Source organism: Cyclopterus lumpus, chromosome 7 (assembly GCF_009769545.1).
Source record: "Cyclopterus lumpus isolate fCycLum1 chromosome 7, fCycLum1.pri, whole genome shotgun sequence".
NCBI lineage: Eukaryota > Metazoa > Chordata > Actinopteri > Perciformes > Cyclopteridae > Cyclopterus > Cyclopterus lumpus.
Window position 1 is genome coordinate 24968154 of NC_046972.1, and position 27773 is coordinate 24995926.

Genomic DNA, 27773 nt, shown 5'->3' on the forward strand with positions numbered 1-27773 from the left:
CTGCAGTATTATTACGGTGCTACTGCAGTATTATTACGGTCCTATTGCAGTATTATTACGGTCCTACTGCAGTATTATTACGGTCCTATTGCAGTATTATTACATTACTACTGCAGTATTATTACGGTGCTACTGCAGTATTATTACGGTCTTACTGCAGTATTATTACGGTCTTACTGCAGTATTATTATGGTCCTACTGCAGTATTATTACGGTCCTACTGCAGTATTATTACGGTCCTACTGTAGTATTATTACGGTCCTACTGCAGTATTATTACGGTCCTACTGCAGTATTATTACGGTCCTATTGCAGTATTATTATGGTCCTACTGCAGTATTATTACGGTCCTATTGCAGTATTATTACGGTCCTACTGCAGTATTATTACGGTCCTACTGCAGTATTATTACATTACTACTGCAGTATTATTATGGTCCTACTGCAGTATTATTACGGTCCTACTGCAGTATTATTATGGTCCTACTGCAGTATTATTACATTACTACTGCAGTATTATTACGGTCCTACTGCAGTATTATTACGGTCCTACTGCAGTATTATTATGGTTCTACTGCAGTATTATTACGGTCCTACTGCAGTATTATTACGGTCCTACTGCAGTATTATTACATTACTACTGCAGTATTATTACATTACTACTGCAGTATTATTATGGTCCTACTGCAGTATTATTACATTACTACTGCAGTATTATTACGGTCCTACTGCAGTATTATTACGGTCCTACTGCAGTATTATTACGGTCCTACTGCTGTATTATTACATTACTACTGCAGTATTATTACGGTCCTACTGCAGTATTATTACGGTCGTACTGCAGTATTATTACATTACTACTGCAGTATTATTACGGTCCTACTGCAGTATTATTACATTACTACTGCAGTATTATTATGGTCCTACTGCAGTATTATTATGGTCCTACTGCAGTATTATTACATTACTACTGCAGTATTATTATGGTCCTACTGCAGTATTATTACGGTCCTACTGCAGTATTATTACGGTCGTACTGCAGTATTATTACATTACTACTGCAGTATTATTACGGTCCTACTGCAGTATTATTACATTACTACTGCAGTATTATTATGGTCCTACTGCAGTATTATTACGGTCCTACTGCAGTATTATTACGGTCCTACTGCAGTATTATTACATTACTACTGCAGTATTATTACGGTCCTACTGCAGTATTATTATGGTCCTACTGCAGTATTATTACGGTCCTACTGCAGTATTATTATGGTCCTACTGCAGTATTATTACGGTCCTACTGCAGTATTATTATGGTCCTACTGCAGTATTATTACATTACTACTGCAGTATTAATACGGTCCTACTGCAGTATTATTACATTACTACTGCAGTATTATTACGGTCCTACTGCAGTATTATTATGGTCCTACTGCAGTATTATTACGTTACTACTGCAGTATTATTATGGTCCTACTGCAGTATTATTACGGTCCTACTGCAGTATTATTATGGTCCTACTGCAGTATTATTACATTACTACTGCAGTATTATTATGGTCCTACTGCAGTATTATTATGGTCCTACTGCAGTATTATTACGGTCCTACTGCAGTATTATTATGGTCCTACTGCAGTATTATTACATTACTACTGCAGTATTAATACGGTCCTACTGCAGTATTATTACATTACTACTGCAGTATTATTACGGTCCTACTGCAGTATTATTACGTTACTACTGCAGTATTATTACGGTCCTACTGCAGTATTATTACATTACTACTGCAGTATTATTATGGTCCTACTGCAGTATTATTATGGTCCTACTGCAGTATTATTACATTACTACTGCAGTATTATTATGGTCCTACTGCAGTATTATTACGGTGCTACTGCAGTATTATTATGGTCCTACTGCAGTATTATTACATTACTACTGCAGTATTATTATGGTCCTACTGCAGTATTATTACATTACTACTGCAGTATTATTATGGTCCTACTGCAGTATTATTACGTTACTACTGCAGTATTATTACGGTCCTACTGCAGTATTATTATGGTCCTACTGCAGTATTATTACATTACTACTGCAGTATTATTACGGTCCTACTGCAGTATTATTACATTACTACTGCAGTATTATTACGGTCCTACTGCAGTATTATTATGGTCCTACTGCAGTATTACTATGGTCCTACTGCAGTATTATTATGGTCCTACTGCAGTATTATTACGGTCCTACTGCAGTATTATTACGGTCCTACTGCGGTCCTACTGCAGTATTATTATGGTCCTACTGCAGTATTATTACATTACTACTGCAGTATTATTATGGTCCTACTGCAGTATTATTACGGTCCTACTGCAGTATTATTACGGTCGTACTGCAGTATTATTACATTACTACTGCAGTATTATTACGGTCCTACTGCAGTATTATTACATTACTACTGCAGTATTATTATGGTCCTACTGCAGTATTATTACATTACTACTGCAGTATTATTACGGTCCTACTGCAGTATTATTATGGTCCTACTGCAGTATTATTACATTACTACTGCAGTATCATTACGGTCCTACTGCAGTATTATTATGGTCCTACTGCAGTATTATTACGTTACTACTGCAGTATTATTACGGTCCTACTGCAGTATTATTACATTACTACTGCAGTATTATTATGGTCCTACTGCAGTATTATTATGGTCCTACTGCAGTATTATTACGGTCCTACTGCAGTATTATTACATTACTACTGCAGTATTATTTTGGTCCTACTTCAGTATTATTACGGTCCTACTGCAGTATTATTATGGTCCTACTGCAGTATTATTACGGTCCTACTGCAGTATTATGTACTGCAGTTCATTTTCCAGAATTCTTAAAAGATAAAAATCTTTCCAAACGTCAGGTAAGATTTTTAGGTTTGAGATAGTATTATTAGGATTAATAATATTATTATAAACAATAATATGTTATACTGTGGCCGCTCTGTTTCTTTGAATAAAGATATACAACTTAAAATTATGGAAGATCAATATAAGATCAACATATCGAAATATGTCAAAGAATAAAAGTACAAGATGATAAATAAAACTCACTACATTTTGATTCAGAATATATATATATATATATATATATATATATATATATATATATATAATTTAAAAATAAAAGGTAATATTTCTTCTGAATTAAGTCAGAACATTTTGGAAGAATTGTTTGTGAAATCTAAAAAATACTAAATATAAATTATTATTGTTGGTGGAAATTGGAACATTTTAAAATCCAAATGACCAATTTAATAAAGATTATCTGATATCTATTTTTTTATTTTTACACGTTAAACATTTCAAGATGAATTGAATATGAATTGTTTTTAAAGGAAACTATTTTCTGGATATTTCTTCTCTCAAGTGCCTGAATCTTTTAGTTTTTATATTTAAATGTAGTTTTCTTTTTAAAGACGTTTTTTTGTCTTGGACAAAGATTTCTCGTCACCTTGCTGCCTTAAAGTTTTTTAAACTGTTATTAAAGTGGAATTTGTTCTCATAAGAAAATATTTGACTTCGGTTTTTACCTCAATTAAAGTTAAAGATTTAAGTTTCTTTAAAACGCTTCAAAACCAATTGTGAAATGATTTCTGTTTGTGTAAAAAAATCTGTCAAAGTTTTTATTGTGTAACTTTAATAAATCTGTGAAGTTTGTCATTTTGTTGTCATTGAAACTGACTCGATTAACAAATCACATGAAGCAAAATTAAGTTTTAAATATTAATGTAAAAATAATGTGTCTTCAGCTGAGAATTTATTTGATTTGTTTTTGTTGGTGGAACTTCACGTCTGGATTGATTAAGGCTCGTTTATCAGATTTAATAGTGACGAATCAGAGGAGGAAGAGGAGAGAAATAAGGTAATTCTGATTATAGTAAGAAATAAAATTAATAAATAATATATTCATACGAACAATAATAAAAAATAATCTTTAATCCTCTTCATTCTTGAAGATTTCAGTGTTTATGGTGATAAATACTAAATGTTGTTGTAGTTTGTAGGAGCTGCCACCAGGAGGAGACAGAGACTGTTTCTCTGGGTTCATTCTGAAGAGCTTAAGAGCAGCAGGTGAACGAAACAAACATCTGAAAACACGAATCTTCTGACGTTCTTTCACCAGAAATTCAGTTTATTTTGTATAGCTCAGAATCACAAATTACAAATGATCCTCAAAGGGCTTTACAATCTGTACACATACGACATCCCTGACCTTTGACCTCACATCGGATTAAAAAAAAACAGAAAGTGAAAAAACCTTCAGGAGAGCAACAGAGGAGGATCCCTCTCCCCGGATGGACAGATGAATAGATGTCATGTGACCAGATGAACAGAGTTACAGAGTTACATTAACACATTACATGAATATGACAATGTATGAATGGAACTCCAATCCATGAAACAGAAGGAGGTAGAGAGGAGGGGGGGCGGGGCATCAGCAGGGCCAATGGGAGGCCGGCTCACCAGCATCAGACACCTCCAGGTCCAATGGACCCTATGAGACGTGAAGTCACAACGACTCCGGGGAGGAAGCAGAGTTAATAAGGTGCAATGGAGAGATGTAAATTCATCCATAAGGAGAGAGAGAAGAGGAGATAGGTGCTCAGTGTATCCTAAAACATTCCCCAGCAGCCTATAAGCCTATAGCAGCAGGACTCATCTCTGTACTGGTCTTGTTAGACCTTAGTGCTGATAAAGGACTCATCTCTGTACTGGTCTTGTTAGACCTTAGTGCTGATAAAGGACTCATCTCTATACTGGTCTTGTTAGACCGTAGTGCTGATAAAGGACTCATCTCTGTACTGGTCTTGTTAGACCTCAGTGCTGATAAAGGACTCATATCTGTACTGGTCTTGTTAGACCTCAGTGCTGATAAAGGACTCATCTCTGTACTGGTCTTGTTAGACCTCAGTGCTGATAAAGGACTCATCCCTGTACTGGTCTTATTAGACCTTAGTGCTGATAAAGGACTCATCCCTGTACTGGTCTTGTTAGACCTCAGTGCTGATAAAGGACTCATCCCTGTACTGGTCTTGTTAGACCTTAGTGCTGATAAAGGACTCATCTCTGTACTGGTCTTGTTAGACCTCAGTGCTGATAAAGGACTCATCTCTGTACTGGTCTTGTCAGACCATCCGACGTTTAACTGACGGTCGCTCCAACTGACACTTTCTTTATTACTAATATAGAAATTAACCATAAATAACTATTAATAACTAAGTTATTATGAGTTAACGAGAACAACGGTTAGTGAAGCACACGATAACTGTTTAATATGAGAATAATAAACAAATATATATGTTTACATGTGAAATATTCTGTCATAAAATAAATATCTTCCACTTAGTTGTTCATGAACGCACCACACAGAACTGAGAAAACTGCAGTGTGTGCGCGCGCAGAGGCTGGATGGGAGGGGGGGGGATCCCTCTGTGATGTCAGAATTGTAGATTAAAAATGGAGGGGGGGGGGGTCTCGTGATCGTGATGGGAGAGAGGGAGGAGCTAACCTGATGACGTAAACACACTTAGAGAGAGAGAGAGAGAGACGGAACGGGGCGGGGCTTCGTGCGTGACGTCAGGCGGAGCAGCAGCTTCTCCTTTTAAAGCCGCCGGTTGGACGGACAGACAGACAGGTGGACAGACAGGCGGACAGACAGGCAGCACCTTAAATACCTCGCAGCGCCTCTAACGGGACATTTGACAGCTGAGAGCCCTGAGACGCATTCACGTTCCTCTGGACATCTGCCCTCTCTCTCTCTCTCGCTCTCTCGCTCTCTCTCCCCTCTGATGGAGCTCGCGCTCCCCCGCAGACTGCAGCTCCTCCGGGACTGAACGCCGCGCGCCGCTCGGTGTCCTCCCCCGGTGGTCCCGGTGTCCTCCGGTGGGTCCGTCCTCCGCCTCCGTCCTCCTCCCTCGGGCCGCCGTCTCCTCCGTGACTCGCCGTTCTCATGCGATTCTTCAGACTCACATTCAAGTGTTTCGTGGATTGTTTTTGAAGGTCGCCGCTCGCGCGCTGGTTTTAACTCTCTTTTATTTAATTTTTTAAAAATATTTTCACCTTTTTTTTTATTTTGTATTTTTTTGTAACTACCGTGTCTCTAATTCCGGCTCGAAGGACAGAGATGTCTCCGGACTACTACTAGACATTCTGCGTGTGTACACATTGAACTGAAGGCGATCATATTCATATTTATATTAATTATATTTATTGCAACTGAAGGGAAAGAGAGGAGCAGAGCGAGGATCCAGACCTGGGACCGGACCGACTCCTTTGTTTCTCACCGGGACTCTGGGAGCAGACCAGTGGGACCAGTGCTGCCGGACTGGGTTGGTGCTGGTGTCGGACTGGGAGGAGAAACCACATTCTAACAAGGTCCAAACAAAACCTGTAAAGTTAAAGGGAACTAGTTGTGAACCACTGGTCCTCCACCGGTCGGTGAACGGAGGAGAACCCCCTGCGGGGTTTAGAGGGACCATACGAGACTAGATTAGAACAACGGACTGGTGGAGACAGGTGTCCCACAAGAACCCAGCGAGACCCGAAGGGAACCCGGACTGGTTCTGAACTGGTTTCTGTCCGGTGATGGAGAAGCAGGCTCTGCCGGCCTCCTCCTGCTCTCTGGTTCTCCTGGAGGAGACTAAGAAGAACCCCCTCCTCCTGTCCAATGGGGGAGGGGGTTACACCCCCGCGGCCTCTAACGGCAGCCTCGCCCCGCTGGCACCGGGGTCCGGTGTCGGGGGAGCGGCCGGTGCCTGTGGCGGACCCGACAGGAAAGCGGTGCCGGTACCGGGCCCCGGGTACCCGGAGAGGGAGACCTGGACGCGGCAGATGGACTTCATGATGTCCTGCGTGGGCTTTGCCGTGGGCCTCGGGAACGTGTGGAGGTTCCCGTACCTGTGCTACAAGAACGGCGGAGGTGAGTCCGTGAGTGACGGGGGGTGGGCGGGGCTTAGGGTTGAAGCTCGAGGTGCTGCAGATGAAAGCTATTGATCAGAGTGGCAGCAGCAGGTTGGACTGATCAGCTTTCATCACGTGTGTGTGTGCGTGTGTGTGCGTACGTGTGTGTGCGTGTGTGTGTGTGTATATGTGTGTGTGTGTATGTGTGCGTGTGTGCGTGTGTGTGTGCGTGTGTGTGTGCGTATGTGTGCGTGTGTGTGTGTGTGTGTGTGTGTGTGTGTGTGTGTGTGTGTGTGTGTGCGTGTGTGCGTGTGTGTGTGTGTGTGTGTGTGTGTGTGTGTGTGTGTGTGTGTGTGTGTGGCATGCAGGGGGGGGGGGTCAGAGATACTGTTACTCGCTCTGGTGTGTTTTCTATATAAACAGCTCAGCATGAACTCTTTATATATTTAAACTTCTAAATCCTAATGTCCTCATAACGGTTCATATGATCTAATGAAAAGTTACTTTCATGTGTTTTTATACAAAAGTCAATCAACACGCTCATTTACAACAATACAGTCTTTTCAAAATAAAGTTAAGTCTTCACAGGAAACTACTCAGTTAGGTTTAAATAACTAAACTACTCAGTTAGGTTTAAATAACTAAACTACTCAGTTAGGTTTAAATAACTAAACTACTCAGTTAGGTTTAAATAACTAAACTACTAGTTAGGTTTAAATAACTAAACTACTAGTTAGGTTTAAACTACTAAACTACTAGTTAGGTTTAAATAACTAAACTACTAGTTAGGTTTAAACTACTAAACTACTAGTTAGGTTTAAACTACTAAACTACTAGTTAGGTTTAAATAACTAAACTACTCAGTTAGGTTTAAATAACTAAACTACTCAGTTAGGTTTAAACTACTAAACTACTAGTTAGGTTTAAATAACTAAACTACTCAGTTAGGTTTAAATAACTAAACTACTCAGTTAGGTTTAAACTACTAAACTACTAGTTAGGTTTAAATAACTAAACTACTTGTTAGGTTTAAACTACTAAACTACTCAGTTAGGTTTAAATAACTAAACTACTCAGTTAGGTTTAAACTACTAAACTACTAGTTAGGTTTAAACTACTAAACTACTAGTTAGGTTTAAACTACTAAACTACTAGTTAGGTTTGAATAACTAAACTACTAGTTAGGTTTAAACTACTAAACTACTAGTTAGGTTTAAATAACTAAACTACTCAGTTAGGTTTAAATAACTAAACTACTCAGTTAGGTTTAAACTACTAAACTACTAGTTAGGTTTAAATAACTAAACTACTCAGTTAGGTTTAAATAACTAAACTACTCAGTTAGGTTTAAACTACTAAACTACTAGTTAGGTTTAAATAACTAAACTACTTGTTAGGTTTAAACTACTAAACTACTCAGTTAGGTTTAAATAACTAAACTACTTGTTAGGTTTAAACTACTAAACTACTCAGGTTTAGAGAACACTTGGTTTGAAAACACTTGCCTCTGCTTGTTGGTCCTTCTCTTCCCACATTATTGTAATCTCTAGTTTCTAATTTCACCTCAATCTCACATTTGTTTTAGGAATATTTTTCATCCCATAGAAAATAAGTGTAGCTTCCCTTGTTGCTTCACTTTATTAGTGTAATGAACTCATAACAAAATAATAACGAAACGTTAAAAACACAAGAAACACAATAAGTCAACTTCAATCTGACCAGTGACTCCTCCAACCTGAACTAGTACTCAGCTGCTTCACTGCAGTACAAGTACCACGAGAGAAAATACTGTTACGTCTCTAATGCAGTACAAGTACCACGAGAGAAAATACTGTTACGTCTCTAATGCAGTACAAGTACCACGAGAGAAAATACTGTTACGTCTCTAATGCAGTACAAGTACCACGAGAGAAAATACTGTTACGTCTCCACTGCAGTACAAGTACCACGAGAGAAAATACTGTTACGTCTCTAATGCAGTACAAGTACCACGAGAGAAAATACTGTTACGTCTCCACTGCAGTACAAGTACCACAAGAGAAAATACTGTTACGTCTCCACTGCAGTACAAGTACCACAAGAGAAAATACTGTTACGTCTCTAATGCAGTACAAGTACCACGAGAGAAAATACTGTTACGTCTCTAATGCAGTACAAGTACCACAAGAGAAAATACTGTTACGTCTCTAATGCAGTACAAGTACCACGAGAGAAAATACTGTTACGTCTCTAATGCAGTACAAGTACCATGAGAGAAAATACTGTTACGTCTCTAATGCAGTACAAGTACCACGAGAGAAAATACTGTTACGTCTCTAATGCAGTACAAGTACCACGAGAGAAAATACTGTTACGTCTCCACTGCAGTACAAGTACCACGAGAGAAAATACTGTTACGTCTCTAATGCAGTACAAGTACCACGAGAGAAAATACTGTTACGTCTCTAATGCAGTACAAGTACCACGAGAGAAAATACTGTTACGTCTCTAATGCAGTACAAGTACCACGAGAGAAAATACTGTTACGTCTCTAATGCAGTACAAGTACCACGAGAGAAAATACTGTTACGTCTCTAATGCAGTACAAGTACCACGAGAGAAAATACTGTTACGTCTCCACTGCAGTACAAGTACCACGAGAGAAAATACTGTTACGTCTCCACTGCAGTACAAGTACCACAAGAGAAAATACTGTTACGTCTCTAATGCAGTACAAGTACCACGAGAGAAAATACTGTTACGTCTCTAATGCAGTACAAGTACCACGAGAGAAAATACTTTAAGCTGATATCAAACTTTGGTTTGTACTTCGTATCTGAGGGTTCATGAGGTTCTAGATGGAGAACCCAGCAGGGTTCATGAGGTTCTAGATGGAGAACCCAGCAGGGTTCATGAGGTTCTAGAAGGAGAACCCAGCAGGGTTCATGAGGTTCTAGATGGAGAACCCAGCAGGGTTCATGAGGTTCTAGAAGGAGAACCCAGCAGGGTTCACGAGGTTCTACAAGGAGAACCCAGCAGGGTTCATGAGGTTCTAGAAGGAGAACCCAGCAGAGTTCATGAGGTTCTAGATGGAGAACCCAGCAGGGTTCACGAGGTTCTACAAGGAGAACCCAGCAGGGTTCACGAGGTTCAAACTTTCTGTCCAAACCAAACTTTACCGCCGGAGACAAACTGCTGAGACAGTTTTGTTTATTCTCACCTGAAAAGGTCTCGTTCACACAGTCGGCCAGTTTCAGCTGGACGGAGACAAGAAAGGTCTTCATGTTCACACAGGGAGGAGGAGGAGGAGGAGGAGGAAGAAGAAGGTCAGACCGGTGTTCAATCACTGAGAATCAAGAGGAGGTTCGGTTCTCACATTAAAGGCTCCCTGATGTCGTAACTCCAGGTTTCCTCCTTCGCTTCATTCTGCTGCTTCACACCTGATTTATGGACCTCCTTCTGGGGTTTAATGAGCTGCTCGGCTCCCGGTAACGTCCTCCTGTCTGTCCTGGTCTTCAGTCCTCCTGTCTGTCCTGGTCTTCAGTCCTCCTGTCTGTCCTGGTCTTCAGTCCTCCTGTCTGTCCTGGTCTTCAGTCCTCCTGTCTGTCCTGGTCTTCAGTCCTCCTGTCTGTCCTGGTCTTCAGTCCTCCTGTCTGTCCTGGTCTTCAGTCCTCCTGTCTGTCCTGGTCTTCAGTCCTCCTGTCTGTCCTGGTCTTCAGTCCTCCTGTCTGTCCTGGTCTTCAGTCCTCCTGTCTGTCCTGGTCTTCAGTCCTCCTGTCTGTCCTGGTCTTCACTCCAGGTTCAGTCCTCAGTGCATCTGTCACAGTGGAACTCAGAGCCGTCCACTCCATCATGTGTAAACATGGTTAAACATAATAAACATGTGTAAACATGCTAAACACGTGAGAACAGGCTAAACAGGTGAGAACAGGCTAAACAGGTGAGAACAGGCTAAACAGGTGATAACAGGCCAAACATGCTAAACAGGTGAGAACATGCTTAACATGCTAAACAGGTGAGAACATGCTAAACAGGTGATAACAGGCCAAGCATGCTAAACAGGTGAGAACAGGCTAAACACGTGATAACAGGCCAAGCATGCTAAACACGTGAGAACATGCTAAACACGTGAGAACAGGCCAAGCATGCTAAACAGGTGAGAACATGCTAAACACGTGAGAACAGGCCAAGCATGCTAAACACGTGAGAACATGCTAAACACGTGAGAACAGGCCAAGCATGCTAAACACGTGAGAACATGCTAAACACGTGAGAACAGGCCAAGCATGCTAAACACGTGAGGACATGCTAAACACGTGAGAACAGGCCAAGCATGCTAAACACGTGAGAACATGCTAAACACGTGAGAACAGGCTAAACAGGTGAGAACATGCTAAACAGGTGAGAACATGCTAAACACGTGAGAACATGCTAAACATGCTCGACAGGTGAGAACATGCTAAACATGCTCGACAGGTGAGAACAGGGTCTAAGTGGGACAACAAGCCTTACAATGCTATAAGTCGACCCTGAGTTCAGCTGATTGTGTGTCAGTCCAGGAAGTAAACATCTACTTCCTGTTGCTGCTGATCGATAAAACCCTGAACCTCCTGTTTGGTTCATTAGAGACACGTTACGACTTAATTGATAGGAAAGATGTTAATAACGGACACTTTAATGCCAGAAACTGCGTCGTATTGTATTTTTATTTGATCCAGTGACGATCCAGCAAGTATTTACATTTATTTATCTCATAAACAAACATTTTTATCTTTTTTAAAACATTTATCTTTATTGTAAAATAAACAATGCTCCATTTAAAGTGCAGTTGCACTAATTAATGTACCTACACATGAACACTACTATTAATAGAAAGAAACTCCAGGGATCCCAGAGTGTCCTTGAACACACCAGCAGCTTCCACTCTTTCTTTAACCAGCTGAGAGGAAAGGCAGTCAGGACTCCTGACCTCTGACCTCTCAGGGTCAAAGCTGTGGCCCGAGGCCCAAAGAGGAAGTCATATGTGAAGCTGGTCTACCTGTAAACACACACACACACACACACACACACTCCTCACTCCTGTCTTTTCTGTCTTCCTGTTTCTCTCTTTGTCATTTCAACCTCCATGTCCTTCATTCTCTTCCTCTTCCTCCCTCCTCTCCACAGAGTCACTCAGATTTATTATCCTGCAGTGTGTGTGTGTGTGTGTGTGTGTGTGTGTGTGTGTGTGTGTGTGTGTGTCCTTGATGGGGTGACTGCAGAAGCACGCACACACACGCACACACACACACACACACACACACACACACACACACACACACACACACACACAGTGATTCTCTGCTCCAATGATTATAGAATGACCTGCAGCTCAGTGTTCATCTTTCAGAGATCAACAGTCTTCAGGCTGTGAGTGTGTGTGTGTGAGTGTGTGTGTGTGTGTGTGTGTGTGTGTGTGTGTGTGTGTCCTGTTTCTGTGAGGACATTTTGTCCTCATGAGGCTGTTTGAGCTTCACTTCAAACTGAGCGAAGTCTTCTTATGAACTCAGTTTAAAGATCAATCAAAAAGAGATTTTTTTTATTTCTTAAATCGTTTATATTGTGAAGAATGAAGACGTCGAGAAAAGTATGAAAAGTATGAATCATTTAGTGAATCAGACATCTTGTGACTCTTTAAACTGGTCCAAGAGGTCCCAGCTGTGGGTTATGTCAGTTAGCGATGATGTCATCTCATGTGATCAAGGTTCGTTACCGAAGTCCATATTTTATATCAGTTTATTCTGTATCGGTATTTTATACGAGATTCTGTCCGACATGGTTCCCACAAAGGTATCGTTTTCCTCATGTCTGTTTATTAAAGGATTTTCAAAATATCAAGCGCCATCTTTGCTTTTAGACGTCGCCATCTTGGTTTTTCGGCCGTCGCCATCTTGGTTTTTCGGCCGTCGCCATCTTGGTTTTTCAACCGTCGCCTTCTTGGTTTTTAGACGTCGCCATCTTGGTTTTTAGCAACCAGCAATGACACGAGAAGGTGGAGCTAAATAAGACATTTTTTGTAATTAAAACATATAAATTAAACATTTATGAAGTGAAAGAGTTGAAACACGGACAACGTCTCTGGTATCGACCTGTCAATCACCTCTTAGCCCCGCCCTAAAGCATCCCCTGATTTATGGTCTGTTTGACTCTAAATGGCCATAATTTACTGAATGAACATCACGCTGTATTGAAGAAGACTTGCCCTCCCTCTGTGGCTGTTGAGTTTGAATATTTTAGGATTCCTTGAGGTCTTTTCTAGTGACCCTTGAAGGGTCCCAGTGGTCCTTGAAGGGGTTCCCCGTGTCCAGGAGAAGGGTTCAAGGTGTTCCAGGTGACCTTGAGGTGGTTTGGGGAGTCATTAAGAAGGTTTGAGGGGTCATTGAGGATCTTCCACACGATGTATCAAGTTATAGGAGGGTTCAGGAAGGGAGGATGTTTTTTTCGGGGTCCGTTAGGGTGTTTCAGTAGTCCTTCAGGAGGTTCTAGGGGTCTTTAACTCTAACCACAGGGTCCTGGTGGGGTTCCAGTGGTCCTTGAGGAGTTTATTGGGGGTCTTAACTATTATCAAGGGGTCCCTGTAGGGTTCCAGTGGTCCTTGAGAAGGTTCTTGGGGTCCTTAACTATAATCAAGGGGTCCCTGTGGGGTTCCAGTGCTCCTGGAGGTTTCTGACTCTCGTTGGTCCCACTGGTGAACTTTGTTCAGGGTCGGCCGCCAGGAGACGTCTTTGTGGCGCCTGTGTGTGAACGATGAAGGCTGCCAAGTGCGACATCATCATCCCTCTCGCCACGTGGATGACAGATTAACTGGAGTGACCTGTAATCTCTTAATCCTGTTGGCAGCCCTCACTGCTCCTTCTCTCCTCCTCTTCTCTCCTCCCCTCCTCTCCACTCCAGGGGTTCCTTGTGGTCTTTGAATAAGTTTCAGGGGTCCTTGAGGAGATCCTTTGATCCTTAATATGTTTTGAAGGATCGTGTAGACGTTTAAAAGGTCCCAGTAAACTTTGTGGAGTTCCCATTTGGCCAAGACCTTCCAGCGGTCATTGAGGAGGTTCCAGGGGTCCTTAAAGAAGTCCATTGTGTTCTTCAGAAGGTTCCTTGTAGTTCTGGGTGTATGGGGTTTCCAGGACTAGAGATCATTATGGTTAGACTGGTCCTCGTAGAGTTCCTCAGGGTTATTTAAAGGGTTATAGGGGTCCTTGAAGAGGTATTAGAGAGGATGGGATACGTTCCATGGTCTCCAAGGAGGTTCCAGAAGACCTGGTGTTCTTTGTGAAGTTCCAGAGGCTCCTGATGTTACACAAGTCCTTGAAGAGGTTTCCAGAGTCCGTGATGAGCTCCTTAAAGACTTTTCCGGAAGAGGTTTGAGGGAAGCTTCCTGGTCCTGCTAATGATCAGTCCGGCTGTAAACCGAACTGATCGGTGATCAATAATGTTTTAATAACGTCAGTCAGGTCGTCCTGTCCTTCGTCTCCTTTCAGCAGTCAGTTGCGTAATCGCTGCTCTTTGAACGACCGGCGGCACATTTAAAAAAGAAAACCACCTCTATTCTGTTAGTCAAACATTAAAGAATAATTACATAGTTACATAATAATGATATTAAGAAAAACAATAATAATAATAATAAATAAAAAAACAGTAACAAATACAAAATAAATAAGGTTTATATTCCTACACAATAATAACCATGTAATAGCAATAATAACAAAAGTAATAACGAGAATAGTATAAATAATAGTAATAATTATAGTAGTAGTAATAACAATAGTAATATGAATTATAATACAATTATAATAATAATACCTGTAATAGTAATAACAATAGTAATAGTAATGCAATGATAATAGTAATGAAATGATAATAGTAATAATAACACCCGTAATAACAATAGTAATGGTAAAAATAAAATGAATTAAATAAATAAAATGATAATTTAGTGATGAATATGCCGATGGAGCAGCATTCAACTGAGCTGCTCATCTTTTCTAGGCCTGTCGATCTACAAGGTGATGCTAAGCTAAGTTAGCATTTGGCAGAAAGTTAAAAAAAGTATTTGCTTCTCTAATGTGAGGATTAACTGCTTTTCTCTATTCAGTATAATTTTAGAAATAAATAACTTTATTTATTTTTATATACAGTATATATAAATAAAGATATATCTTATTTATATATATATATATAATAAACAGTAGCTGTGTCATGTTCCAATAAATCTTTAAGCTCGTTGGATCCTGCTGATCCTGAGTCAGCTGTAGCAGATCAGAAGGAGAAAAGCCATGAAGTGAACTACAGTTCAGGACCATCACTGATCTGATCATCACTGCTGATACGGCAGCTTCTCCTCTTCGACCTCACCATCAAGTCTTTCACGAACATTTCAACTGGTTTGATAGTTCATGTTTCTCTGGGAGAGGAAACCAGTTTGGATTTCTGTTGGGAATCCACCAGTTAAGAAAAGACCCAATCAGAGCTCTCAAAGAATAAAATGCGACATTTGTGGTATTTTATTGTTACTATATGTTACAGTATATTACTATATGTTACAATATATTACTTTATGTTACTAAATGTTACAGTATATTACTATATGTTACAATATATTACTTTATGTTACTAAATGTTACAATATATTACTATATGTTACAATATATTACTTTATGTTACTAAATGTTACAATATATTACTATATGTTACAATATATTACTTTATGTTACTAAATGTTACAGTATATTACTATATGTTACAATATATTACTTTATGTTACTAAATGTTACAATATATTACTATATGTTACAATATATTACTTTATGTTACTAAATGTTACAATATATTACTTTATGTTACTAAATGTTACAATATATTACTTTATGTTACTAAATGTTACAATATATTACTTTATGTTACTATATGTTACAATATATTACTTTATGTTACTAAATGTTACAATATATTACTATATGTTACAATATATTACTTTATGTTACTAAATGTTACAATATATTACTATATGTTACAATATATTACTATATTTTACTATATGTTACTATATGTTACAATATATTACTATATGTTACAATATATTACTATATTTTACAATATATTACTATATGTTACAATATATTACTATATGTTACAATATATTACTATATTTTACAATATATTACTATATTTTACAATATATTACTATATGTTACAATATATTACTATATGTTACAATATATTACTATATTTTACTATATGTTACAATATATTACTATATGTTACAATACATTACTATATTTTACAATATATTACTATATGTTACAATATATTACTTTATGTTACTAAATGTTACAATATATTACTATATGTTACTATATGTTACAATATATTAATAAATGTTACAATATATTACTTTATGTTACTAAATGTTACAATATATTACTATATGTTACATTATATTACTATATGTTACAATATATTACTATATGTTACATTATATTACTATATGTTACAATATATTACTATATGTTACTATATGTTACAATATATTACTATATGTTACTATATGTTACTATATGTTACTATATATTACTATATGTTACAATATGTTACAATATATTACTATATGTTACAATATGTTACTATATGATGAAGAGATGAGGATGATGATGGTGATAGTGATGATGTGGATGGAGATGATGATGATGATGAGGATAGTGATGATGATGTGGATGAAGAAGGTGATTATGGTGATAGTGGTGATGATGATAGTGAGGATGATGTTGATGAGGATGAAGAAGGTGATGATGATGATGGTGATGATGAAGATGTTGGAGCTCGTGCTCTGTCGTCAGCCTGTCAGTACTTAGCCCAGTGATTTACCGCGGATTAGCCAGCTTAGCTAGCTCACTGTAGCGTTGCAGCTTAGTGAGCTAACTGCAGCCTCAGTGTTCTACCTGTTCTTCATCACCTGTTCTTCATCACATGTTCTTCATCACATGTTCTTCATCACCTGTTCTTCATTCTTCACCTGTTCTTCCTCACCTGTTCTTCATCACATGCTCTTCATCACCTGTTCTTCATTCTTCACCTGTTCTTCCTCACCTGTTCTTCACATGTTCTTCATCACCTGTTCTTCACATGTTCTTCATCACCTGTTCTTCCTCACATGTTCTTCATCACCTTTTCTTCCTCACCTGTTCTTCACATGTTCTTCATCACCTTTTCTTCCTCACCTGTTCTTCACCTGTTCTTCCTCACATGTTCTTCATCACATGTTCTTCATCACCTTTTCTTCCTCACCTGTTCTTCACCTTTTCTTCCTCACATGTTCTTCACATGTTCTTTATCACCTTTTTCTTCCTCACCTGTTCTTCATTCTTCACCTGTTCGTCACCTGTTCTTCATCACATGTTCTTCATCACCTGTTCTTCATCACATGCTCTTCATCACATGTTCTTCATCACCTGTTCTTCATCACATGCTCTTCATCACATGTTCTTCATCACCTGTTCTTCATCACATGTTCTTCATTCTTCACCTGTTCTTCCTCACATGCTCTTCATCACCTGTTCTTCATCACATGCTCTTCTTTACATGTTCTTCATCACCTGTTCTTCATCACCTGTTCTTCCTCACCTGTTCTTCATCACCTGTTCTTCATCACATGTTCTTCCTCACCTGCTCTTCATCACCTGTTCTTCATCACCTGTTCTTCATCACCTGTTCTTCATCACCTGTTCTTCCTCACCTGTTCTTCCTCACCTGTTCTTCATCACCTTTTCTTCCTCACATGTTCTTCACATGTTCTTTATCACCTTTTTCTTCCTCACCTGTTCTTCATTCTTCACCTGTTCGTCACCTGTTCTTCATCACATGTTCTTCATCACCTGTTCTTCATCACATGCTCTTCATCACCTGTTCTTCATCACATGCTCTTCATCACATGTTCTTCATCACCTGTTCTTCATCACCTGTTCTTCATCACATGCTCTTCATCACATGTTCTTCATCACCTGTTCTTCATCACATGCTCTTCATCACATGTTCTTCATCACCTGTTCTTCATCACATGTTCTTCATTCTTCACCTGTTCTTCCTCACATGTTCTTCATCACATGTTCTTCCTCACATGTTCTTCATCACCTGTTCTTCATCACATGCTCTTCTTTACATGTTCTTCATCACCTGTTCTTCATCACCTGTTCTTCCTCACCTGTTCTTCATCACCTGTTCTTCATCACATGTTCTTCCTCACCTGCTCTTCATCACCTGTTCTTCATCACCTGTTCTTCATCACCTGTTCTTCATCACCTGTTCTTCCTCACCTGTTCTTCCTCACCTGTTCTTCATCACCTGTTCTTCATCACCTGCTCTTCCTCACCTGTTCTTCATCACCTGTTCTTCATCACATGTTCTTCATTCTTCACCTGTTCTTCCTCACCTGTTCTTCACCTGCTCTTCATCACCTGTTCTTCCTCACCTGTTCTTCATCACCTGTTCTTCATCACATGTTCTTCCTCACCTGTTCTTCATCACCTGTTCTTCCTCACCTGTTCTTCATCACCTGTTCTTCATCACCTGTTCTTCCTCACCTGTTCTTCATCACATGTTCTTCCTCACCTGTTCTTCATCACCTGTTCTTCATCACATGTTCTTCATCACCTTTTCTTCCTCACCTGTTCTTCCTCACCTGTTCTTCATCACCTGTTCTTCATCACATGTTCTTCATCACCTTTTCTTCCTCACCTGTTCTTCATCACCTGTTCTTCATCACATGTTCTTCATTCTTCACCTGTTCTTCCTCACCTGTTCTTCATCACCTTTTCTTCCTCACCTGTTCTTCATCACCTGTTCTTCATCACATGTTCTTCACCTGTTCTTCATCACCTGTTCTTCCTCACCTGTTCTTCATCACATGTTCTTCACCTGTTCTTCATCACCTGTTCTTCCTCACCTGTTCTTCATCACCTGTTCTTCCTCACCTGTTCTTCATCACATGTTCTTCTTCACCTGTTCTTCATCACCTGTTCTTCTTCACCTGTTCTTCATCACCTGTTCTTCATCACATGTTCTTCACCTGTTCTTCATCACCTGTTCTTCCTCACCTGTTCTTCATTACATGTTCTTCATCACCTGTTCTTCATCACATGTTCTTCACCTGTTCTTCATCACCTGTTCTTCATCACCTGTTCTTCCTCACCTGTTCTTCATCACCTGTTCTTCATAACATGTTCTTCCTCACCTGTTCTTCATCACCTGTTCTTCATCACCTGTTCTTCCTCACCTGTTCTTCCTCACCTGTTCTTCATCACCTGTTCTTCATCACCTGTTTATCCTCACCTGTTCTTCCTCACCTGTTCTTCCTCACCTGTTCTTCATCACCTGTTCTTCCTCACCTGTTCTTCCTCACCTGTTCTTCCTCACCTGTTCTTCCTCACCTGTTCTTCATCACCTGTTCTTCCTCACCTGTTCTTCATCACCTGTTCTTCATCACCTGTTCTTCCTCACCTGTTCTTCATCACCTGTTCTTCCTCACCTGTTCTTCATCACCTGTTCTTCCTCACCTGTTCTTCATCACCTGTTCTTCATCACATGTTCTTCACCTGTTCTTCATCACCTGTTCTTCCTCACCTGTTCTTCATCACATGTTCTTCATCACCTGTTCTTCATCACATGTTCTTCATCACCTGTTCTTCATCACCTGTTCTTCATCACCTGTTCTTCATCACCTGTTCTTCCTCACCTGTTCTTCCTCACCTGTTCTTCATCACCTGTTCTTCCTCACCTGTTCTTCATCACATGTTCTTCATCACCTGTTCTTCATCACATGTTCTTCACCTGTTCTTCATCACCTGTTCTTCATCACCTGTTCTTCATCACCTGTTCTTCATCACCTGTTCTTCATCACCTGTTCTTCCTCACCTGTTCTTCCTCACCTGTTCTTCATCACCTGTTCTTCCTCACCTGTTTATCCTCACCTGTTCTTCATCACCTGTTCTTCATCACCTGTTCTTCCTCACCTGTTCTTCATCACCTCTCTTCTTCATCATGTTGATTCTAAACTCTGAAGAAAAAGAAAAACATAGTTTCTTTTTTTATGGTTTCTCTGTTGAATGTCGAATACAGTTTTTTGAATGAAAACCTGTGTTTGTGTGTGTGTGTGTGTGTGTGTGTGTGTGTGTGTGTGTGTGTGTGTGTGTGATGAGGCCGTAGTGTCTGTAATCCCATCAACACTGAGTTACTGACAAGCTAACAGCATTACACCACTTAGCCCTGTGTGTGTGTGTGTGGGGGGGGGGGGGGGGGGGGGGGGGGGGGGGGGGGGGGGGGGGGGGGGGGGGGGGGGGGGGGGGGGGGGGGGGGGGGGGGGGGGGGGGGGGGGGGGGGGGGGGGGGGGGGATTGCATTTTAATGCTAAGCTAGAAAGGAGTTTCCCACAAATTAACTCAAATTAATAAATTAGTTTTTCTTGACACACACACACACACACACACACACACACTGATGACTAAATATTCACACAATGATGTCACAGCCTCAATGGTCATGTGACCTTCGAGAGCAGCTGTTACGTAACTCCCTCCTCCTCCCCCCTTCTCCCCCCTCCCCCCTCCTTCTCCCTCGCCCTCCTCCCTCCTTCTTCCTCTCCCTCCTCCCCCCTCCTCCCTCCTTCTTCCTCTCCCTCCTCCCCCCTCCTCCCTCCTTCTCCCTCCCCCTCCTTCTCCCTCGCCCTCCTCCCTCCTTCTCCCTCCCCCTCCTTCTCCCTCCTTCTCCCTCCCCCTCCTTCTCCCTCGCCCTCCTCCCTCCTTCTCCCTCCTCCTCCCTCCTCCCTCCCCCTTCCCCTCCCCCCTCCTCCCTCCTTCTCCCTCCCCCTCCTTCTCCCTCCTTCTCCCTCCCCCTCCTTCTCCCTCGCCCTCCTCCCTCCTTCTCCCTCCTCCTCCCTCCTCCCTCCCCCTCCCCCTCCCCCCTCCTCCCTCCTTCTCCCTCCCCCTCCTTCTCCCTCCCCCTCCTTCTCCCTCGCCCTCCCCCCTCCTTCTCCCTCCCTCCTCCTCCCTCCTTCTCCCTCTCCCTCCCCCTCCTTCTCCCTCCCCCTCCTTCTCCCTCCCTCCTCCCTCCTCCTCCCTCCTTCTCCCTCCCCCTCCTTCTCCCTCCCCCTCCTTCTCCCTCGCCCTCCTTCTCCCTCGCCCTCCCCCCCGCCGTCTCCCTCCCTCCTCCTCCCTCCTTCTCCCCCTCCCTCCCCCTCCTTCTCCATCCCTCCTCCATCCTCCCTCCATCCCTCCTCCCTCCTCCATCCCTCCTTCTCCCTCCCCCTCCTTCTCCCTCGCCCTCCCCCCTCCTCTTCCCTCCAGTTTCAGTTTGATTCCATTCATACCAGTTCCTGGTGTCACTGTGACCCAGTTACCCCATGCTGTGTGTGTGTGTGTGTGTGTGTGTGTCTGTCACACCAATTAAAATACCAACAGAAAGAGAGCGTTCCTAATTGTTCATTGAGTTCAAAATGAAGTAGAGGAGGAGCATTCATTCATTCATTCATTTATCAATATATCAATATATTCATTCATTATTTCATGAATTCACTTCCTCTACAGATCCATAAATGTCTTTAAGTTCATCAAAGTTCAATCACTAATCTGCTGGTTCATTCGATCACAATGTTTCAGTCTGAACATGTCCTCATGTCCTAGTGTCCTCATGTCCTAGTGTCCTCATGTCCTAGTGTCCTCATGTCCTCTGACCCGTGTCCTCATGTCCTAGTGTCCTCTGACCCGTGTCCTCATGTCCTCTGACCCGTGTCCTCATGTCCTAGTATCCTCATGTCCTCATGTCCTCTGACCCATGTCCTCATGTCCTAGTATCCTCCTGTCCTTGTATCCTCATGTCCTCTGACCCGTGTCCTCATGTCCTAGTATCCTCATGTCCTCATGTCCTCTGACCCGTGTCCTCATGTCCTAGTATCCTCATGGCGTCTGACCCGTATCCTCATGTCCTCTGACCCGTGTCCTCATGTCCTAGTATCCTCATGTCCTCATGTCCTCTGACCCGTGTCCTCATGTCCTAGTATCCTCCTGTCCTCGTATCCTCATGTCCTCTGACCCGTGTCCTCATGTCCTAGTATCCTCATGTCCTCATGTCCTCTGACCCATGTCCTCATGTCCTAGTATCCTCATGTCCTCATGTCCTCTGACCCATGTCCTCATGTCCTAGTATCCTCCTGTCCTCGTATCCTCATGTCCTCTGACCCGTGTCCTCATGTCCTAGTATCCTCATGTCCTCTGACCCGTATCCTCATGTCCTCTGACCCGTGTCCTCATGTCCTAGTATCCTCATGTCCTCATGTCCTCTGACCCGTGTCCTCATGTCCTAGTATCCTCCTGTCCTCGTATCCTCATGTCCTCTGACCCGTGTCCTCATGTCCTAGTATCCTCATGTCCTCATGTCCTCTGACCCGTGTCCTCATGTCCTAGTATCCTCATGTCCTCATGTCCTCTGACCGGTGTCCTCATGTCCTAGTATCCTCCTGTCCTCGTATCCTCATGTCCTCTGACCCGTGTCCTCATGTCCTAGTATCCTCATGTCCTCCTGTCCTCGTATCCTCATGTCCTCTGACCCGTGTCCTCATGTCCTAGTATCCTCATGTCCTCTGACCGGTGTCCTCATGTCCTAGTATCCTCATGTCCTCATGTCCTCTGACCCGTGTCCTCATGTCCTAGTATCCTCATGTCCTCATGTCCTCTGACCCGTGTCCTCATGTCCTCTGACCCGTGTCCTCATGTCCTAGTATCCTCATGTCCTCATGTCCTCTGACCCATGTCCTCATGTCCTCTGACCCGTGTCCTCATGTCCTAGTATCCTCATGTCCTCATGTCCTAGTATCCTCATGTCCTCATGTCCTCTGACCCGTGTCCTCATGTCCTCCTGTCCTAGTGTCCTCATGTCCTCTGACCCGTGTCCTCATGTCCTCTGACCCGTGTCCTCATGTCCTAGTATCCTCATGTCCTCATGTCCTCTGACCCGTGTCCTCATGTCCTAGTATCCTCATGTCCTCTGACCCGTGTCCTCATGTCCTAGTATCCTCATGTCCTCATGTCCTCTGACCCGTGTCCTCATGTCCTAGTATCCTCATGTCCTCTGACCCATGTCCTCTGACCCGTGTCCTCATGTCCTCTGACAGGCGTCTTCCTGATCCCGTACCTGCTGATCGTGTTTGTGGGCGGGATCCCGATCTTCTTCCTGGAGATCGCTCTGGGTCAGTTCATGAAGGCCGGCAGCATCAACGTGTGGAACATCGCCCCGTTATTTAAAGGTACAGTACGCCACATCTCCCCGTTATTTAAAGGTACAGTACGCCACATCTCTCCGTTATTTAAAGGTACAGTACGCCACATCTCCCGTTATTTAAAGGTACAGTACGCCACATCTCCCCGTTATTTAAAGTTACAGTACGCCACATCTCCCCGTTATTTAAAGGTACAGTACGCCACATCTCCCCGTTATTTAAAGGTACAGTACGCCACATCTCTCCGTTATTTAAAGGTACAGTACGCCACATCTCCCCGTTATTTAAAGGTACAGTACGCCACATCTCTCCGTTATTTAAAGGTACAGTACGCCACATCTCCCCGTTATTTAAAGGTACAGTACGCCACATCTCCCCGTTATTTAAAGGTACAGTACGCCACATCTCCCCGTTATTTAAAGGGTCACTATGCCACATCTCACCGTTATTTAAAGGTACAGTACGCCACATTTCCCCGTTATTTAAAGGTACAGTATGCCACATTTCCCTGTTATGAGGCGTTCACTTCCATCTCTGTGATTTTTCATTTTATGGTTGTCTGCTTAATAATTTTTCAGGATATTAAAAACAAGAAGAACAGTTTCATTCGCACGATCTAAAAAGACCGTTTGATAAAAACTTTGGATGTTTAAAGTTAAAAAAATTTAAAAGGTAATTAATTTGCTTTTTGTTAATTTGCTTTTTGTTGACATTTTGTTTACGTCTTTAAACTGGTTTCCTTCATCTGAGGAAGACGCTGGTACTTATAGTACTAAATATTTTAATAGGTTCAGGTGAGTTCTGCAAACACACATTCAGCTTTCTGTGGAGTTTTATCTGCAGGCGATAATCTGTGATCCTGCTGCTGTATGTGCTGTCAGACACGTACACACACACGTACACACACACACACACGATTCCTTTATATCTCTGTTAGCTCTACACATAGTCGTTATCAGTTGATCTTTACCTCATGACTCGTGAGCTTTACTACGCCGACCTTCCTGCGACCTTTAAACTTTGGGTGTTGACGGAGCTCCTTCATTCACCGGTTCACACCAACAGTCAACACCTGGATGAATTAACTCATAAATGTTATTTATTAAAGAAAGACATTCGGGGTCTGAAACAAAGTTTGTTTTGATCGTAAATATTAGACACGTTCAGTTTACATGAAACTTAAATCCCACAACAATTGCATAAATAACATTGTTTATCAGCCAGAAGCTGTAAATAATGTCATTTTTGTCCGATTTTATTATTGTTCTGACAGTCCTTGAACGCATCATGTGAGATAAAAGCTTAATTTGTCATCAACATTTCATTCTACGTGTCTCATTTAAAATCTGTTAACTTTAATCAGATTCTGTAAAAAAACATTAAATTCTGAGCTCCTCAGTGAAACTATGACGTCATGATTGATTCATCTGAGACCGACAGTCACGTGACAACAAATATAGAGGAGAGTTGATAGTATAATATATAAAAGACGTTTATTTCTAACATTTGAAACATGTTGATATTTAGATTATATTGTTTTCTAATTTTATAAATAAGTTATTCTGCTCTAACGTGTTCCAGCTCTACTTCTAGTCCTGGTGGTTCTGTTCCAGAGAGAAGCAGGACTTTTATTTTGTAGAATAAAAAGGGTTCACTGGGGCAATTAAATTAAATTAAACCCCTCCCCCCCACACACACACACAGAGTCCCAATTATAAATCCGTCTGCTACTTCAGGACCACGGACAGCGACGTGGATTCATCAAAAAGTTCACTGCCGAGATATTAATGTATAAACTATAGATGTGATTTGTGTGGTAAATTAAAGAGATTAAATCACACGATGTCGTCCATCAAGCAGCAGATCGAGCGTTCATGTTTATCTGTGAAAGACAAACTTTATGGTCATTGAGCATGATCAGATGTTTTTACTGCTCCTAAAATAGTAAATACACATGTACAGTTTTGACCCCGTTCACAGATTCTGGAATGGCTCCCAGTTTCCTGTTTATCGTCTCTGATGTATTAATGAATCATAGTCGATCAAAGTACATCAACATTTACTTTGCACAAAACAAAACAACAGGAACAGAAAGTAAAACTTCACAAAAATCTCATGTTACAAAAATTCACAATACAGAAAATATGAGCCAGCAAGAAAACATGAAGTTCACAGGTTACATGACACATGGAGAATAATACAATACAACCATTGAATCGTATCTGTCAAGGCCTCTTCTGGAGTTCCACAGGGATCCGTTCTGGGCCCCTTGGTTCACCCTCGGACACATGATATCATATCCACGCTGAGCCATCATACTTTACTGGGATATTCATATGTTTTACTCCTCGTTAAAGAGACAAAACAGGAGAGACCTGTTGAAAATAATAAGTGAGTCAAACAAAAGTTTATGATTCTACGATGTTTGAAGTGTAAAGTAATAAACTGAAGTGTTTATATGTCAGAGAACGAGACGCTGCTGTGAAACACATTTAAACAACTCATTGACTTCTAGAGGAGGGAACAGGAAGTGGAAAAATGCTGAGTCATTTAGTTTTGGGACTCATTCCTGCAGCTCTCTATTTAATGATCTCAATGTAAGTCTTCCTGTCTGTTTCCATGAATAAAACCCGTTGTCATGTTGCCGTCTTCGTCCTCCTCTTCCTCAGGTCTGGGTTATTCCTCCATGGTGATTGTGTTTTTCTGCAACACTTACTATATCATGGTGTTGGCCTGGGGCTTCTACTACTTGATCAAGTCCTTTAACTCCACCCTTCCCTGGTCCACCTGCGACAACGAATGGAACACGCCCAACTGCATCGAGATCTTCCGTCGCCAGGACTGCAACAACGGCAGCTTCGCCAACGTGACCATCAGCGGCAACTTGACCTGCGCCGAGCTGGCGGACGCCCAATCGCCCATCATCGAGTTCTGGGAGTGAGTGCTACTCGGACCAAACTAAATAATAAATAACCGATGTCGGTTCTGCTGTTATTGTCACGAAATGTTAATTATTCTTAATGAATTCTCTGGTATTTTTATGATATCTTCTGGTATTATTCTGGTATATTCTGATATTTTCTAGTATTTCATCTGGTAGAAATAAATGAAGTTGGTGTTTTAATTTGTGCTATCGTTGTCTCTCTCTGTGCAGGAGGAAGGTGCTGAACATTTCCTCCGGTCTGGGCGATACTGGGGATTTTAACTGGGAAATGGCGTTGTGTCTGATCGCTGTCTGGGTGATGGTTTACTTCTGCGTCTGGAAAGGAGTCAAATCCACCGGGAAGGTAACTTGTTTTAAAACACTCGTAGCCCCGTCCCTGGGATTCAAGGAGATCTGGTGGAGTTCCCTTTAATAATAATGATCCTAAATAAACTTAAAACCTTTAGAATATGTAACTCAGAACTAGAATATGAAGCTTTTTGTTTCGGCAGACTTTCTGAAAATGAAACAAAGTGCGTAATCAGGTTTCACGAAACACTTCATTGATATAAGAATGTGAACATGTCCTCCTCAGGTCATACATCCTCGAACATATTCAGGCTGTTTTAATTCAGGCTGTTTTAATATGTAAATAATAATAGATACAATTAAATAATAACAAACACCTCAAGTTGCCAACTTTTTACATAATTTATTTGTAAACGTTTATTTATTTAGTTTCTGCTTAATGTTGTTTTGTGACATCTTTGTTATTCCAAAATGTTTCATATTTCAATTATTATTATTATTATTATTATTATCATTATTAATAATAATAACATACCCTGTGAGGGACCGGATGGGAGCCAAGTCCCCACAGTGACAGTGTGGTAACGGGTCCCCACAATGTCACATATACCAGGACACATGTACCGGCTGCCAGCGAGTGAAGCGCGCTAACAGCTGCAGTCAATTACGCAACACTGCTGAAGGTCAGAGGTCACCTGACAACTGATTGATCAGCTTCCATAGAGCCGTGTCACGGCAATAAGAGGGGAGAACCGGCCGCGTCCCATTTTATTTACACCAGCTGCTCCACATTAATATAGGAGGAGGAGGTGGGGGAGCAGCTAGTGGGGGAGGATGAGGAGAAGGAGGAGAAGGAGGTCATTATTTGGGGTTATTTAGGGGGCAGCTGTTATAAATGTGTTACTGTTCCTTTAAAAGTTCAACCTTCAAACGTAAAGAGAAGACGCTGTGATTCAGAGAGTGTGTGTGTGTGACTCGTACCCACTGCTGTCACATGGCTGGCCTAAGCGTTGCCGTGACTACAACAGGGAGGGGGAGGGTCTGTGAGGTGGCGGGCTGTGATTGGTCGTCATGTGGGAGGACAGTTTGACTGCAGTGGGACGTGACTGAGAGAGAAGTACTACTGTGTGTACTGTGTGTACTGTATGTACTGTATGTATACACACACACACACACACACACTGAGCTGTTTTTCTTTATACCACAGAGTACTTTACCTTTAAATACTTTACTTACTGTTTATGTAGTAATACTCATTATGCATATACATTTACAACATATAGGTATAAGTGTATGTGTGTATATATATA

General features: G+C 41.4%; 1 protein-coding gene across 4 annotated transcripts in view; it reads left to right on the forward strand.

The window, feature by feature from the left end:
* Positions 1-5640: 5640 nt before the first annotated feature.
* slc6a8 (solute carrier family 6 member 8) overlaps positions 5641-27773 on the forward strand; it is a 33415-nt gene continuing 11282 nt past the window's right edge. The window contains exons 1-5 of one of the 4 annotated variants that reach the window (XM_034536352.1): positions 5641-6056; positions 6279-6975; positions 23127-23258; positions 25901-26168; positions 26386-26518. In XM_034536352.1, the coding sequence (XP_034392243.1) occupies positions 6642-6975; positions 23127-23258; positions 25901-26168; positions 26386-26518 (867 nt within the window). In that variant the 5' untranslated portion in view covers positions 5641-6056; positions 6279-6641. Of the gene's footprint in view, positions 6976-10689; positions 10735-23126; positions 23259-25900; positions 26169-26385; positions 26519-27773 lie in introns of those variants that run through there. The other 3 variants (XM_034536353.1, XM_034536354.1, XM_034536355.1) reach the window with 3 other exon arrangements.